The sequence below is a fragment of the Amblyomma americanum genome, chromosome 5, assembly GCF_052857255.1.
Source record: "Amblyomma americanum isolate KBUSLIRL-KWMA chromosome 5, ASM5285725v1, whole genome shotgun sequence".
Lineage (NCBI taxonomy): Eukaryota > Metazoa > Arthropoda > Arachnida > Ixodida > Ixodidae > Amblyomma > Amblyomma americanum.
Window position 1 is genome coordinate 202,375,886 of NC_135501.1, and position 15,497 is coordinate 202,391,382.

The 15,497-nt window shown below is 42.8% G+C and overlaps 1 protein-coding gene across 1 annotated transcript; it reads right to left on the reverse strand.

Moving 5' to 3' along the window:
* Positions 1–713: 713 nt before the first annotated feature.
* Positions 714–15,485, reverse strand: LOC144133449 (2-oxoisovalerate dehydrogenase subunit alpha, mitochondrial-like). The gene is made up of 9 exons (XM_077666548.1): positions 15,265–15,485; positions 13,294–13,470; positions 11,878–12,073; positions 11,279–11,440; positions 10,543–10,687; positions 9,060–9,121; positions 8,234–8,375; positions 7,442–7,613; positions 714–4,157 (listed from the first exon to the last, which is right to left on the reverse strand). Exons 1-9 carry the CDS (start codon positions 15,343–15,345, stop codon positions 3,978–3,980), a joined length of 1,317 nt encoding a protein of 438 aa, XP_077522674.1. The 5' UTR covers positions 15,346–15,485; the 3' UTR covers positions 714–3,977.
* Positions 15,486–15,497: the final 12 nt, after the last annotated feature.

The window sequence follows — 15,497 nt, forward strand, 5'->3', positions numbered from 1 at the left end:
AGGATTTGACGTAACTGCAAAAAAAAAAAAATTATGGATGATCAATGCAAGCCCTGCGGTAGAGTATGCATTAGCATTAGTATTCCCCAGGACGGAGCAGTCGCTGTCGGGTTCAAACCTTGTGAGCGGGAGTCATGATACAGCCGTCAATAACCCTGTGACACACCATAACCCTCTCCAATCAAACAATAACAGTGACACAAGTCGCACACCCTCTCCGCTCTCCCCTACCTGCCACCTCCCACTCTCTTCGTCTTCCCTCTCCCCTAAAAGGGATTTCGCTCCACTTCATCACCGATCAACCAAGGCTTCCTACAGACAGACAGAGTTTTCCGACATTGCGGTTCTGATGCTAACACATGAAAAATCGTTGTAACAACGTAGTTCTCATATTTCAGAAGCAGATGACCGTGGCCCGGGTTTTCAAGAGATAAAGTTACTACAATGCGAACGTTTTTAGGCAGTTTTTTGAGGGCCATTCAGTAAGTCAAGCTTTCAGGTAATTCTAACGTATTTCCAGTGCCTTGAGGTTCTAATTAACGAGCTTTAATGGTTTTAGGATTCCTGAAGAGTAATATATGACTTGAGAGTAACTTTTGTTCCTTTCACCATTTCCCTTTAGTGTCCCTAGGATGCAAAAGCTCACAACCATGCCAACAAAATTCAGGTAATAGATGCATAGGCAACATGACTCAGACATGACAAAACATGGGTTTGATTAGAAGTACAACAGTTTATTCAACAAATGAAATGCCTGTGACGCACGCTGATTACGTGAACACAACATGCTGGCGAGTCATTTTGTACCTGACTTGAAGGTCAAATTTGAGGGCTTCTGAAGAATTCGAGTAGAATGTAACATTATATTTCCCAACACTCCCTCCTCTGCTACAACAAATCATTTCTAAAATACTGCTCACTGCAATTTTAAAACACTAAAAACAACAAACTAAAACTGAGTCAGACAATGATGTGCAAGTAATGTGGTAATGTGACATCATTAGGAAAATTCTGGTGTATGTATTCAGCAGCTAAATTAGCAACTGCAAGCGATAACGCTGTTCATGAAATGTCTGATTTGATTGAAATAAAGCTGAACACTTGTTCTGCAAATGTGCAGCAAGCATCAATATGTACAGTGTGTTTGTGATTTTACAAAACTGGGCTCCTTGCAAAAATCGCCATTAATGGCATCATCAAATGTGCAACCTTAAAATCAATTTGTATCATGGAAAAATTACACACAGCTGTGTAACGGCATAAATGATTGGGACAGAGGGTAGCAACCACAGCAAAGCCTTCATCAAAACATGTCAGTCTTGAAAAACCCCGGAAGTTGGCCTTCAGTTGTGTGCTGTACAACCATGCTTTTATATGTCTGCGTTACACTACCTAAGTGGTCTTTTAGCAAGACGATGCCTTCCTGTTGGAATTTACTAATATTGCAACTACTGATATGAGCTCTATGATTATTGGTACTAAGCAAACCAAAAGCAACATCAGTATATATAAAAACATGTGACATACACATACATTGCAAAGTAAAGCAACATCTCTCCAAAAAAGTTGCCCATTCATGCTTTAGTAGTTAGGCTGTCATATCAGTGTGGTTAAAAATAACCAAATCCCTTTTTGGAATGCCTTTGTGTTTTAACGTAACTTGTACATAATACGGTTTTCAGAGACATGCAGTTAGCTTGGCATTTGCCCTAAGTGTAACTGTGTACCCCATAAACAGGATTATACCTATATACTGCAGTTTACGTGACAAACACAAACAAAATGCTATACTCAAGATCTTGCCTTCATTTTTCACAACCACTAGCATGCAGTTTGCATCGAGCCAAAACAGAAGATTAAAATTAGCGGACAGCTGATTGCATGTACTATTTACTAGAACAGACAAGCCTAATATAGTCACTTGATACTGTGCTATACCATTTACCTGACTATGTAGCATTTTAATAACTGCCCACTACAACAAAACGCACACAACAAAACAATATACTTCTGCTTGAATGCCTAATGAATGCGAATTAACAGAGCTACAACAAAATAATGGTTATAGCCAAGCTATCATATTCTATATAGGCATAGCTATGCTATATAGTATACGTAACTATAGAAGAAGCAAATAAGTATCCAATTTGTAAGGAACTGGTAAGGAACAAACGTGTTTTCGTTGTACTCACAAAAAGCACAATAAATGACGTATACGTATTTCTTCTATGTCTCTACATTCATGGTTTATTAAATAGCAACTTCAGCAAGCACTGGTGAGTAGATCTTACCTCAACAGATAAACAGCACAAAAATAGATCTTAAAAAGAAATGCTTCTCATTTTACACCCTATAGACATAAAATGCAAGGTTCAGAACACTATCAATGCCAGAGCTCCACAAAAACTCAGCAATACAAGAACTTCATGTGGTACTGACATGCTCACAACACACATGAAATGCTCCCATATTCACGCAAGCGGACTTCATTACGGCAAACCTTAAAACACAAGCACAAAAAGAGAACAACCTTGAACGTAATGTATATATCACCATTCCTATTCAAGACAGTGTGCCAGCACTAGGCCACAACAGCGGAAAAATCTCACTTGCTGCTTCAGATAGCATATACACTCAAATATTATCTTTCACAAATACGAAAAAGCTCGGGGAACCCAAACATCACTCCAAGGAACCCTAGAGTTCTGGAGAGCCAAATTTGAGAACCCATGCTTTAGAATTTGGAATCACTGAAATGCCTCTGCTAATTCTATGGCTTGAACAGCCCTGAAGCCTTTAACCTTATTGCGACAGACAATGCAAACAGTCAGTATGTAAATATATCCTTGTCACCTCAAGCTCCATCACGCAATTAATTGCAAATTAAACTATTAATGCAGCTGTTTTACTACATTACAATGAAATGCTTTATGAACACTAAACTTGCCCAAGCGTGAAGAGCTTCTTTTGAGACTGCAGTATTAAGGAGTGATGCTGTTCCATCTAAGGTTGGTCTAGTTTAATTTAGATGTCATTAGTACAAAGTGGTCAAAGTGCATACATAAATCACAAATACATTGTAACCCACACAGCTTTCTGCTGCTAACTAGTACAAAATCTAGTGACTAAGTATGGTGGCACAAATACTAGTGTTCCAGCTGTAGTATTCAAAGCAAACAAATGATTTTCACCAAGAATCTAATGGCCACCACAGTGACTTAATGAAATCTCTATTTGGCACAGCATAACAATCCATGCTCTAAACTCATAATTACACAACATGAGGCAGCTCATACTTGCAAAACCACATTTTGTAAAACCTACCCTCGATACAAAGTCAACATAAGGTAGTTGCTTCTCCGCACTTAAAAACAAAACACTGTGCCTGTGATAATATTATGCCCCCCACTCAAGAGGATGATATAAACAATCTGCCGCATTACATCATCAAAACTGCCCTCAACGCAGCTTTAACACAGCAGAAACATGTTCTTCATATCTGACAAGAGAACACTTGTGCGGAAGACCTATCCACAGTCATACAAATATTATCATGCCTGACTTACAATGGCAAGCTCTAGACCAGGGGTTCTCAATCTTTCTAAAAGACTCAGCGAACCTCAACGATTTTCAGGTACTGAGGAATCCCACCAAATTTCAATTCCGCTCCTTCCTGCCTAAGACGCAAGCAAGAGCCACCCAGAGAAATAGCCAAATTAAATCATGATGACTGTGTTTGATAAACAGTTCGCTATGAACAATTAAAGTATGATTAATCTCAAAATAAAGAGGGTATGTTTGAAAGCTGGGGTTTCAGGCATGCATAGGTTTGGATGCTCGGAGAACCTGAAAAGGACTTCAAGGAATCCTAGGGTTTTGTGGACCCAAGTTTGAGAACCCTTGCACTAGGCTCCAGTATCACCGAAATACCTTTCCTGCCAGCGGGGCTGGGACTTCATATCGGCGGCCCGTCCTAATTAACTCTGCTCCTTGGCAAAAAGGTCGACAGGGTACTGGTCCTTGTACTCCTTGACGTGACCTAGCATGTACTTCATCTGCTCTTCGAGGTGCGGCGGCATGTCCTTGTAGACATCCGTGAAGAGGTCACTGACCGGTGGCTTGGGCACCTTCTCAACATCCTTGATGGTCTGCAACACCTGCACGAGAAAAAAAGTGAGAGCGAAAATGATGTTGACATGATTTTATTCTTTTAGTTATGCAAAGGCAACTTGACCTTTGCGTCCTTGGTCTGCACGAACTTTCAACCACTTTCCCAAGCATTTCACCCCAGTTGAAGATGAGCACTAGGCCAGGGGAAAGCTTGCCCCTGCTGGAAAACTAGTGGGTACTCGGCAGCACTGGGGATCAAACCCCGCACCTCCCACATATGAGACGGATGCTCAAATCACTAGGCCACTGCTGTGGTTGCAAGGGTTAAAACAATATACTTGCCCAAAATGTCAAAACGAAAAGAAAAAGCGTGAGAAACTACATCGTGCTCGCAAGCTTCCACTTATGAATTATGGCTGCAAAAGAACCGAACTGCAATTTTAACAGGAGTGTGCCAAACACGAAGGCTAGTTAAGGCACATGTGCCCTGTTTATGGCACGTGCGACATCTTTAAATTAATTATCTAGTCGTTGAAAAGTCAAGACATCACCTTTTTTAGTGCAGTATCACTAATACTGGGCATACCCTACTTCAGCCGTTGTGCGTTTGTTTGTCTGATGCCTGCTTTGTGGCAGGCTGCCCACTGGGTTGTAGGCAACTGCCAGGTGTGCATGTGCGTGCATGTGTGCTGTATTTGAGACAGCCACCTGCCGGGACAGTGGCGCATCGCTTAGCTGCTGCACAACTGCACCAGGAATATTAATAGGACTCCCTGCGGTGTATGAATGTAACGTAGAGAATGATTGATTCTGCATAACAGATACGTAGGCAGAACCCAGGCAAAAGAGGAGGAGCACTTGTATGGGAGGGATCTCTAATGCTATTGCATTGTGCTTTTGAAATGTTAACTGTTATGTGATGATGAAAGAAAGAACAGTATCCCTGTCTGCAAAGAGGACCCCAGAGCACTGGAGGGACCAATTAATGCTATCGCCTCATACCCTTAAAGCTTGAGCGTCCCCTCAAGTTTTATTTTACTTTTCCACTCACTATTGTATAAAACGATCTTACTGTTGCATCTCTGAGCTTGACCTGAGTTGCTTAATCTGTTTGAGTAGTGTAGAATTTGAATAGTACCTTATTTGCTTCGATAACTGTATTACCGAGTCAAAAAAAAAAAAGTCACAGGACAGTTATGAATGCGTAACACAAATGTTTGAGTGTTAGCTGTGGTGTGACGGCAAAAAACTTTTGCTTGTTTCACTTTTTTTCTTGCAAACTCAAACAGCTGGAGGTGAATCTGGTCTTACCCAGGACTGCAGTGATACCCTGCACTGGGTGTCAATGGGTTTCCAACCAACTGCCTCCTGCAGCTGACGCAGACAACCAAGTCACTATGCCACCCATCACCTCCCACCCTCTCTTTCTCTTCCCTCCTCATCCCTAAAAATGCAGAAGAGGAGCTTCTCCTCTCCACTCTGCCACCCGACAACCAAGGTATAAGTGGCAGGTGGCGCTTTCAGACGCCGACAACAGTGCGAAACTGAGGTACTGAGGGACATGCTAATAAGAGCTAATTCTCTAGAAAGTCGTTCGCCACCAATATGAAATGTTCACTAAATATTCATCCTGGCAAATCTGACAGCCAGAGAGCATCCCGAAACCACCTCACTGGAATTTTTTTTTCTCTATGATGGTGAGTCAGTTTAGGCCCATCTATTTCGGCCCATCTTTTCCTGAAAATTTTTTATACTGAACAGGAATTCGATACTCGATTCGGTATTCGACGGCACTTTTTGTAGCGAAAGCTACATTGGCCACGAACTCACAGTTTCGTCGTGCTCACATTCCCGCCGTGCTCGCATTCCCACCGTGGTCGCACCGCACCATGTGACGAACCATGTGACTGGTCAAGTGACGAACTACGTGACAACTAGCCAGACAAGGCTAACCAAGCTATGCCTAAGCTTTCGCAATGTATAGCTGAGCTAAGCCACTGCCAATTTTTTTTTATAATCGTATTTGATTTGTATCTGAAAATTTAAATGTATACACATTCCTACTGTATGGATAACCTGCAGCATGATAATCATATTAATAATAATAAAAATTGGTTTTGGGGGAAAGGAAATGGCGCAATATCCGTCTTATATATTGGGGGACCTGAACACCTGAACCGCGCCCGCCCGCTGTAAGGGAAGGGATAAAGGAGGGAGTGAAAGGAGAAAGGAAGAAAGAGGTGCCGTAGTGGAGAGCTCCGGAATAATTTCGACCACCTGGGTATCTTTAACATGCACTGACAGCACACGGGCGCCTTAGCGTTTTGCCCCCATAAAGACGCAGCCGCCACGGTCAGGTTCGAACCCGGGAACTCCGGATCAGTAGCCGAGTGCCCTAACCACTGCGCCACCGCGGCGGGTGTAATATCATGGCATTCCTCATTGTCATGCTGGTAGTGTATGAGCTGCTCTGCTCAACAAGCACAGATCACCACAGCAAATGGACAAAGCATTCCCCCGTGATCAACAGCCAAATACTAAACAGAAAAATGAAAATTTTTCCCGTTTACTAAATTGCGACTTTTCCTGCAGACAGTAGCAGAGTCATAGCATTCTCAATTTTAAATCATCTTTTTTTTACTCGGTGAAATAATTTGCGGCTTCAGAGATTTTGATAAGACTGGGGGTCAACTCTGGTGTTACTGCTCTTCTCCACAGAATGGAGCATGTGATAATGGACTTTAACAAAGTAACTGCTTTGACACTGCTGGCAGCAGCCAAGGTTGTTTAATTATAACAGGAACAAATCAGCAACAAAATCAAGCCTTTCCTTGCAAGCAATTTTCAGAATCTATAAATGCATGCACCCCTGTAAGCAAGGAACAGATAAGCTCTGGTTCCGGCATCAATTATTTGAGCGATTCTTATAAGTTGATGTATCTACTAAAAGCATTGCAACGATTCACAAACGTTCAAATGTTGGGTAAATCAGCCTGCTTGTTTCTGAAACATGCAACCAAGGAAGACCTCCACAAATGCTGCAATCTGGCAGCCGTCGGTTAGCTACAAGATCAAATGAGAGAGCAAAGCTGCAACAAGAAACGTCAGTAGTACTGAATGAAGTTGCAGGCACTGTACCGGTTGCAGCGCTTGCAATTCGACATGAACTAAATGCAAGAACACTCGTGCACCAAGATTCCAGAGCCCATTAAGAAGCGCCATGTGGTCTCAATTACTGCAGAGCCTTCCACAATGGCTGTGCCTCGTATCAGCCCCCTTGGCTATGGCATGCGGAAAAACAATAACAGCTGTTGGTATATATGAACAATACCTCCTTCTTGAAGGCTGCCTTTATCTCTTTGTCCTGCTGTTCAGTCCAGTAGCCGCGGTCCATGAGGTAGTGGCGAAGCCGCGTGATTGGATGCCCCTGTTCATCCCATGTTCGGACCTCATCCACTGATCGATATGCCGTGCTGTCATCCGAAGTGCTGTGGTGTCCAATCCTGCATGGAGAATGCATGTGATGCATTTGCAACTCAGCTCATAAAATGCTTGCTCAGTTTTGCTCTCAGTGTTGCCAGCATTGGTACATGCAATACATTAGTGCAAATGTATCAGCGCAGCTATACTGGTGAAGGTGTGCCAGTGGAGGTGTACCAGTGCAAGTGTACCAGTGCAAGTGTACCAGTGAACATCTACCAACAAAGGTGTGTCAGTGCAGGTGTACTCATGCAAGTGTACTGGTGAATGAGTGCACTAGTGCGAATACACCAGCACACCTCCAGGTGTAAAGACTAAAATTCACCTTTTTCATTCCGAGTACCACAAAGGACAACTTTGAAAATTCAAACCAAAGCTCATCAGCTGTAGTGTTACAGCCCTTTCGCAACAAGGTCTCATGGGCAGAAACGATCGGGAGCTTTTACATTCAAACATACTCTTGTATTAGACAACAAGGAGGAGGAGGAGGAGGAAGAAGAGGAAAGGCCGGGTGGTTAACCGAAAGACTAGTCAGTTTGCTACCCTACACGGGGGGTGGGTGAGAGGGGAGGGGGTAAGGGGTGAGGGGATAAATGTGTGAACAGTAGGAAGGATGCTGCCTCTGAGGGCTAGCGGTACACACCTGTATGTCATTGCCTCGATGAGAATAGGCTTCTGCTCTTCCATCACAAAACGCCGCGACTCCTGCATTGCCTGGTACATGGCGAAGATGTCCTGGCCATCCACGCGGATTGTTGTTAGCCCGTATGATGGGCCACGAGCAGCTGTGATTTTTCAAAAAAGTGGAGAAATGGAATTCGTAGCAGTTCAGTTTTTGATCACTGTCTAACGCCTAATGGCATAAAATAAATAAAAAACTTGTAGTAAGGCAGAAGCTGACCTAATTCCTTCATTTCTTCTTCCACAGACTGTTCTGTGTGCTGCCATGTATTTAGCTAGGCCTGCTACACTTGCCCCTCTCAATGCCATTTTTGTGTGCCATGTATAGACTGTATCTTTGTTTGTTGAGCATCCTGTGGTTTCTTTAAATGAGCAGTCTGGAAATTGTGAAGACTATCGTGCCATGACAAAAGTGCATGCTGAGAGTGAAACTCACAGAACTGAGCTATATACTAAGTAACAACACATTACTAAGCAATAAGACACAACAATACTTAACAGGTACAAAATGACAAGTTAGCACACAGACATATCGCACCGACTGCCCTGTAAGCATGGCACAAAGACTTCTGCTAAACATGCTTCAACAAGTTTTCGATTCTGTGCTTCAAAACTGTAAGAAACCTAATATTGCAAAAAAAAGGAAAACTGTAAAATTGGGATGTGTTGTTTCTATTAGGCCCCAGTCAGTGTCACTACCAAAGCGGCTCACTTAACATACTGTATATTAAGTCTTCGTCTAGACAGCAAACTTCAAGGTAATAAGAAAAAGGACTTGTCAGACATACCTATGCCATCGCAGCTGTACTGCTCATGTGTTGGCGTTGAAATGGCGTAGCCATTGTTTCGGCTGTGAATGTGGACAAAAAAAAAAAATGCAGACCATTAAAACTTCAAAACAGGCAACTGTTTCTATGAACTATGAACTGGTACACTGCATACAACAGTAACTTACAAGAACGATGATGAAAGCAATGATTGAACAGATTAGTCAACAACAGACAGCAGTGGGAATTTATGGTTGAAAACCACAGAGGTTGGACTGGTCCATTACTGACAGGCCTGCTACTAAATATCAAAGGCGGGAAAAAGGAATAAAAGGAGGACGACGACAACAATGACAACGAACATGATTATCACGTACATGGATAACATACAAGAGCAAAGACATTCCTGGTTCCACGGGACCCATCATTCAAGCTTGCAACAGAAAATAGCTGAGCAAAGGCCATTAGAAGGTATTCGCCATAATGGGCACATGTGTAGATCATCACAAAGATGGAATACTTAACCTAACTACACCTTTGCATATCCTTGGTCTGTTCATATAAACTGAGCTCAGAGGTAGCATATTGTAGTATGCCATATATACTTATGAAACAAATGCACCTTTCTTTCCCGATTATATTTTACGAAAGCTTTGGGGCTGTGTTCATTGCATAGGGTAATACATTCGCACACATTCCTATTTTGACATGAGAAATAATTGGGCAGTAGAAGGAGGCCCATATTTAATAAAAACTAGAGATGTACAGCTTGCAAACAAAATAGTGATCACATCCATTATGCAAGTGCATTCATTGTACGAATAAATACGACCCTTTTTTCACAGCCCATCTGGCACTGTTTCCTGCTTCATTAATTTGTAATAAATGAAGAATCTGTTGTTTTGGAAAAGTGAGTTCAATCAAGCGAATAATTAATCACCTGACCAGAAACCATTTATTGGCCCCCTACAGAGCTGCACAATGGATGATAAGCACTAAGTATTTCATTGAATAAAACCTAGACCATCTCGGGAGATTCGCCCAAATACACAAGAGCATCAACTAGTCCCTCCATAAATCAACAATTCTTGTTTAAAAAATCGCCAGTAATAAATTAATCAAAATGTTGTTATTGTTAGTTCTTGGTTGTACAGCTGAAGTGCTACAAAGACAGGACCATAACATAAAAGTGAAGGCAAAAAAAAAAAAAGTATAAGGTTTGAGAGCAAAGTACACAAGTTTCTAGGACATGCTTTCTGTAAATATCTGTAAGTACAGGTGACGTTAAAAGTGCTTCAACCCTCTGTTCGTATGAATTAAATTTTTGCAATCGAATTAACTGTGCTTAGCAGCTCCAGCTTTGTTACTCACATGAAGGAACAAGTCTATCAGTCAGGTACTGATCAGTGTTGAACTTGTTCATTCATGTGAATACGTTCTTGCAAAATGAAAGAGTAGCCTCAATACCAGAAAGAAAAAAATTGGGGAAGGGGGGAAGGCTTACCAGATGAAGATGATAGGCACACCCAAGGTACCCGCAAAGTTGAAGGCTGCATGGGCGTCACCCTCGCTGGCGGCACCGTCGCCGAAGTAGCAGGCCACGCACTGTTTCTTCTGTGACATTTTGTAAGCGTACGCCGTGCCCACCGCTGCCATTGTTTTTCATGCAAGTCAAATGGAGACAGAGCTAGAAGAGTTTCCCCTCATTTTCTGGACTTGCAATAAATACGGCCGTATCTATGCACCCAGTTTCAAATGTGGTAAAACCGACATTTCCCACATTCTTAGGCTCTGAGGCAATATGCTTTTATAATTAGAATAAAAATAACTTTTAATGCCCCTTTCAGATGTTGATGAGGTATCTCTGTATCTCTGACAGAGAGCCATCATTACTCTTCATACATGAATGCTGCACACAATATGTTACACTGAACTTTTTTTTTAGTTCTGCCTAAAGTCTGCCAATTAACAATTTGTTGGCATTACATTTTAACAAGCTCTTTGCTACTCGCATACTCGTATAGTATCTATTAATGAGATGATAAAATTAGCCTCGCCATGAAGTTTCCAGTTTTGCATTTTGACTTTCTAACTTATGCCACGTGACAAATTAGGGCAAATAAAAAAATTCAAGTTGGCATGACCATGGGCGGCCTGCCCCCCAATACCAAGAATGCAGAACCCTCACCCTTTCTTTTGCAGAACCTGCTCACTCACCTAACGATCACATAGTGACTCACCCTGTGGCATCTGTGTGGCCAGTGTGGACGAGACGGTGACAAAGTGGTGCTGCGTCGAGCCGTAGTGGATGGGCATCTGGCGACCCTTGCCATAGTCATACATGGTTGAGTAACACTGCTGCATAGTCTGGTTCACCGTGAATCCTCGCCACAGCAGGACACCTGGCAAGGGGAGAAGGTAACATTGTCACATCGGTGCTTTGCTGCGCATAGCTTTGCGGTTCACTGTAGCGGCTTAAAGCATCCTTCCTTAGTGTAAAGCTGCATGTTCTCATCTCTGAAGCATTTTCTTTTTACAGAGCACTCATATATTGCATGCTAGAAGATGCTGGGCAGAGCTTGCACATCAGATCTGATTCACTCAGCCCTTGGACAATGATGCGTCAAAATGCTGCATATTTTCACAGTGACGCCTGCGCAATGGGCTTCCTCTGGCGTAGGTGGCACTGACAACAGCATAGGACGCTATGACTGAAAACACCGACGGTCTCTTGCTGGTCGACAGGTTACCCCACCGATGTAACGCAAACAACGTGATCTACATGCAACAAGCCTTAAACAGGCTGACACTGCCAATGTCTCGGCACCCCACAACTCACCATACTCGCGATACTGAACGTAGACGAGGTCCTTATCGTCCAGCGCGGCCGCGCTGCCAATGAGGACACCCTCCTCGCCGTAGTGGGTCATGTAGAAGGAGATGCGGCCCTGCCTTTGCGACTCGTACATAATGTGGTCGATGACGTTCATTTGCACCATCTTGGTGTACATGCGAAGCAGGAGGTCCTTGTCCAACTGCAGAATGGCCGGGAAAAGGAGAAAACTCAGGAAGGGTGTCGACATGCATCAGGTCAGAAAGCGTTCACTTAACGTCGAAGAACTCGCAACCCTTTACGCACACTGCCCTACTGCACATATGATTCATGCTCACTGCAGGCTCAAGTTCACTGCAGATGCTTGAGACCTTTTCATGATTCATTAAGTTGGCCTATGTTGTTGGATTACTGCATTCTAAGAGAAACACGTTACTTTCACTGAAAATGCAGCTTGTCTGTGCTAGAAAAAAAAAAAAAGATTAGGCGCAGGTATTGTTGACACTGACCGTTTTCACAAAAAAAAGTGCAATGACGTCCATACTTTTTTTTTGGTTGAGAATCTCTGAGGCTCAGCTGCACTGCTATTCACTTCCAAACAGTGATCACAGAGTTATTTTGTGTTGACATAGCAACACTTTTTCTATTAGAGAAGTAAGCCATGCATGTTATTACTGATTTCTCGTATGATGCACATACGGGGCATTTGTAAAGAGTAAGTCAGGTCAAGTCAAATTTTTTTGGGCTCTACCTATACTCCTAGCATCTGTAGTACAGTATAGATGCATATAAACATTTGTACTGAGTTGCTACATTTCTAAATCTAATTTTCCCAGCAACAAATGTGTTTTTGCTGCCGGCCAAACATCAACATAGCCAGAAAAAGCCATAAAACTTATTTTTAGCAAGAACAAAAGCTGCGTGGCACTGCTGTTATTGTTCCTTAATACTGCTTTTTTTTTTCAAAAAGTATTGCATTTGTTTTTATGCTTCTTCCCAGAGGAAGAATTATGCAAATCTGCATGCTCAGTAGGCTTATAACGTAATATTTTACTGAATCATATGTCACATGGTCCACAGTGAACTTCACATTGAAGCAGGGCATAAGGATATTTTATACATGAGAAGGTAACACCCCTGTCACCTTAGTGACCTTAACGACATCTCTGCACTGCAGCAAATAAACCAGTCCTTGTATATTTACCACATTCATTTGCAAAATGAATGCACTCACTACTTTTGTAGTCAATATTTAAATTCTCGCCAACATATTACCCGGGCCAATAAACGCACTCCCTCGAATTTTAGTAAATTTTAAAGGGAAACGTGCATTCCCTGTGCAAGTTAGCATGGTAATTCCCCGAGATCTAACACTTTGCTAAGCATGCAGAAAAAACTTCTCAAAAGAGCACGTGCAAGCACCTTTGGGTCCTCGGCACCGTCGGCAATAGTGCCATCCTTGTTGAGGATGCTGTACATGGGGATGCCATCATGGGCGTTTGCTGGCACAAACTCCATCTTGCTGGTTGTTGGCATGCGGCGGTGCATTAGTGTGGGTGCCTGGAAGCTGCTTTCTGCCTCAGTCACCACTGTCCTGGGCTGCATTTGTAATTACGTGCCATTAAATCACTAAATGGTCAATAGTAAGCCGAAGTATCATTTTCCCTGCATTCAACACGGTGGATGATAGCTTGTGTGCGACTGTAAAACCTTGTGAGAATTCCCCAACAATTGGCTCTTCTGTTTAAATGTTTAGCAAAAGCAACTGTTCTGAACACTTCCAACGAAACTGCATTCTAATTCAGGTGAACCATGACTGTATTCTATCATCATCAGAGGCCTGAGCACTTCCGTGCAGCCACTGTCACTCAGAACGGTCCAGACGCAACTGAGAAGAAAAAAAAACACAACTCCGCGAAAAGAATCATGGTGAACTATGAATAATGAAGATAAGCAACACCAGGCTGCAGCCTAGCATGCCTTTCATTGTTCATTTTTGGCTTCATGCCACAACCTGACCCAAGGGCACCAATTCCTCTGAACTGGTAAACATCTGTGGCCTATACTGCGGCATTGCTAACAGCTTCTGACTTCACTACTCAAAACAAATTGTTGCTCTGTTCATAACCTGTGCTGCAGTTACTAACATGCAACCTGATAGCAACTATGACTACAGACAACTTCTATCTTTATAGACCTCATATGCCCTGTCCTGATATTTCATAATTTCACTACTCTGATTACAGCAATCACTAATCAAACACAGATCCTCACCTCAGCATGAGATAAAATCTATAGCTACTAGTGCACTGAATTCAGACAGTTCTAAACATTACATCTCTCTAGGCCAGCTCAATAATTGGCACGGTTGAGATGTTTTTCCTTTTCAAACAGACTGAATACCGAACAATCAAGCATTAAGGATATAGATATAGAGTAGAAAGAAGTTTTCTTTGCTATCCTATCTGACACGACCTCCAGAAATGATTACAGATAGCACACATGCAATGAAAGTGAGAGTGAGTCATATGTATATGGTATAACCATGCTGACATATAGTAATGTAATTTATGTGCACAAGTCCTTGGCTTAGCATATGACATTACAGAAGCAAAATACGGCCAATTTATATGCTGCCTATGTAAGTGTGTGTGTCACAAGTGGCACTGCGCGCCGGCCGGTAACGATGCACGAAAAAAAAAAAAAGCATGAACTCTGCACAGTGATAAACTCCACTTGATCCGGCTCCAGTCATTTATTTATCAATCTCCCACACATATAATCTATTCCTTTTCGCCGTTTCCCTTCGTACCAGACTTAGCGTTTCGTAATCGGATACATAGCTCTAAAACTGTCTTTCCCCTCACCATCTGAGCATGTAGTAGATATATATCGCCTCCACAGATAAGCGTCGCCGCAGGACATCGAACCCGCGCTCGCTTGATAAGCGGCACAAAATGAAACCGCCGCGTCGCAGTGGCGGACTGACAGTCGTCAAATAAACGGTGAAAGGGAATTAGCTGCAATGGGACAACGAAGATAAAATTTTTAAAGATATAATATACGCTAGCAGAGTAAAAAATTTGTCGGTAAGAGTGAAGATCTGATAGCGACAACTTATGAAAACACTGTAACCCGCTCCATGCGGACGACACGTTGAGGTGAGGGCATGCGTTCAAACCGTGCCTTCCAGCAACACGGAAAGCATGTGCGAGCGATTTAGAGCGCACAGCATTGCAAGTACACAACCGTGTCACTCGGAAAAGCTGCAGTATTTCGAAACTCACGACACCTTCACGTGTGAAAACCCGACCGACGTAAATCTATTCAAGGCCAACCAACGCTGACCGACCGATCGAGATCGAACGATCCGCCGAGATGTAGGCCACTTACTTGTGAAGACGAGAGCCAACGTTGCGGCATTTTAGGCCGCAAAATGCCATGCCTTACGGTTGCAAATAAACGTCCATACATCTTGGGAGGCTTTTAGGATTGTTATCTTTGTTTTGTAACGAGTAGCGAGCGCTAAACGTCTCGGTTTTACGTTACGCAGAGAACCTCTAACACGTCGCCATCGAGGAAGCTGTCTGCTCTTTTCGTTACCGTTAAAGCCGCTGCGTAACACC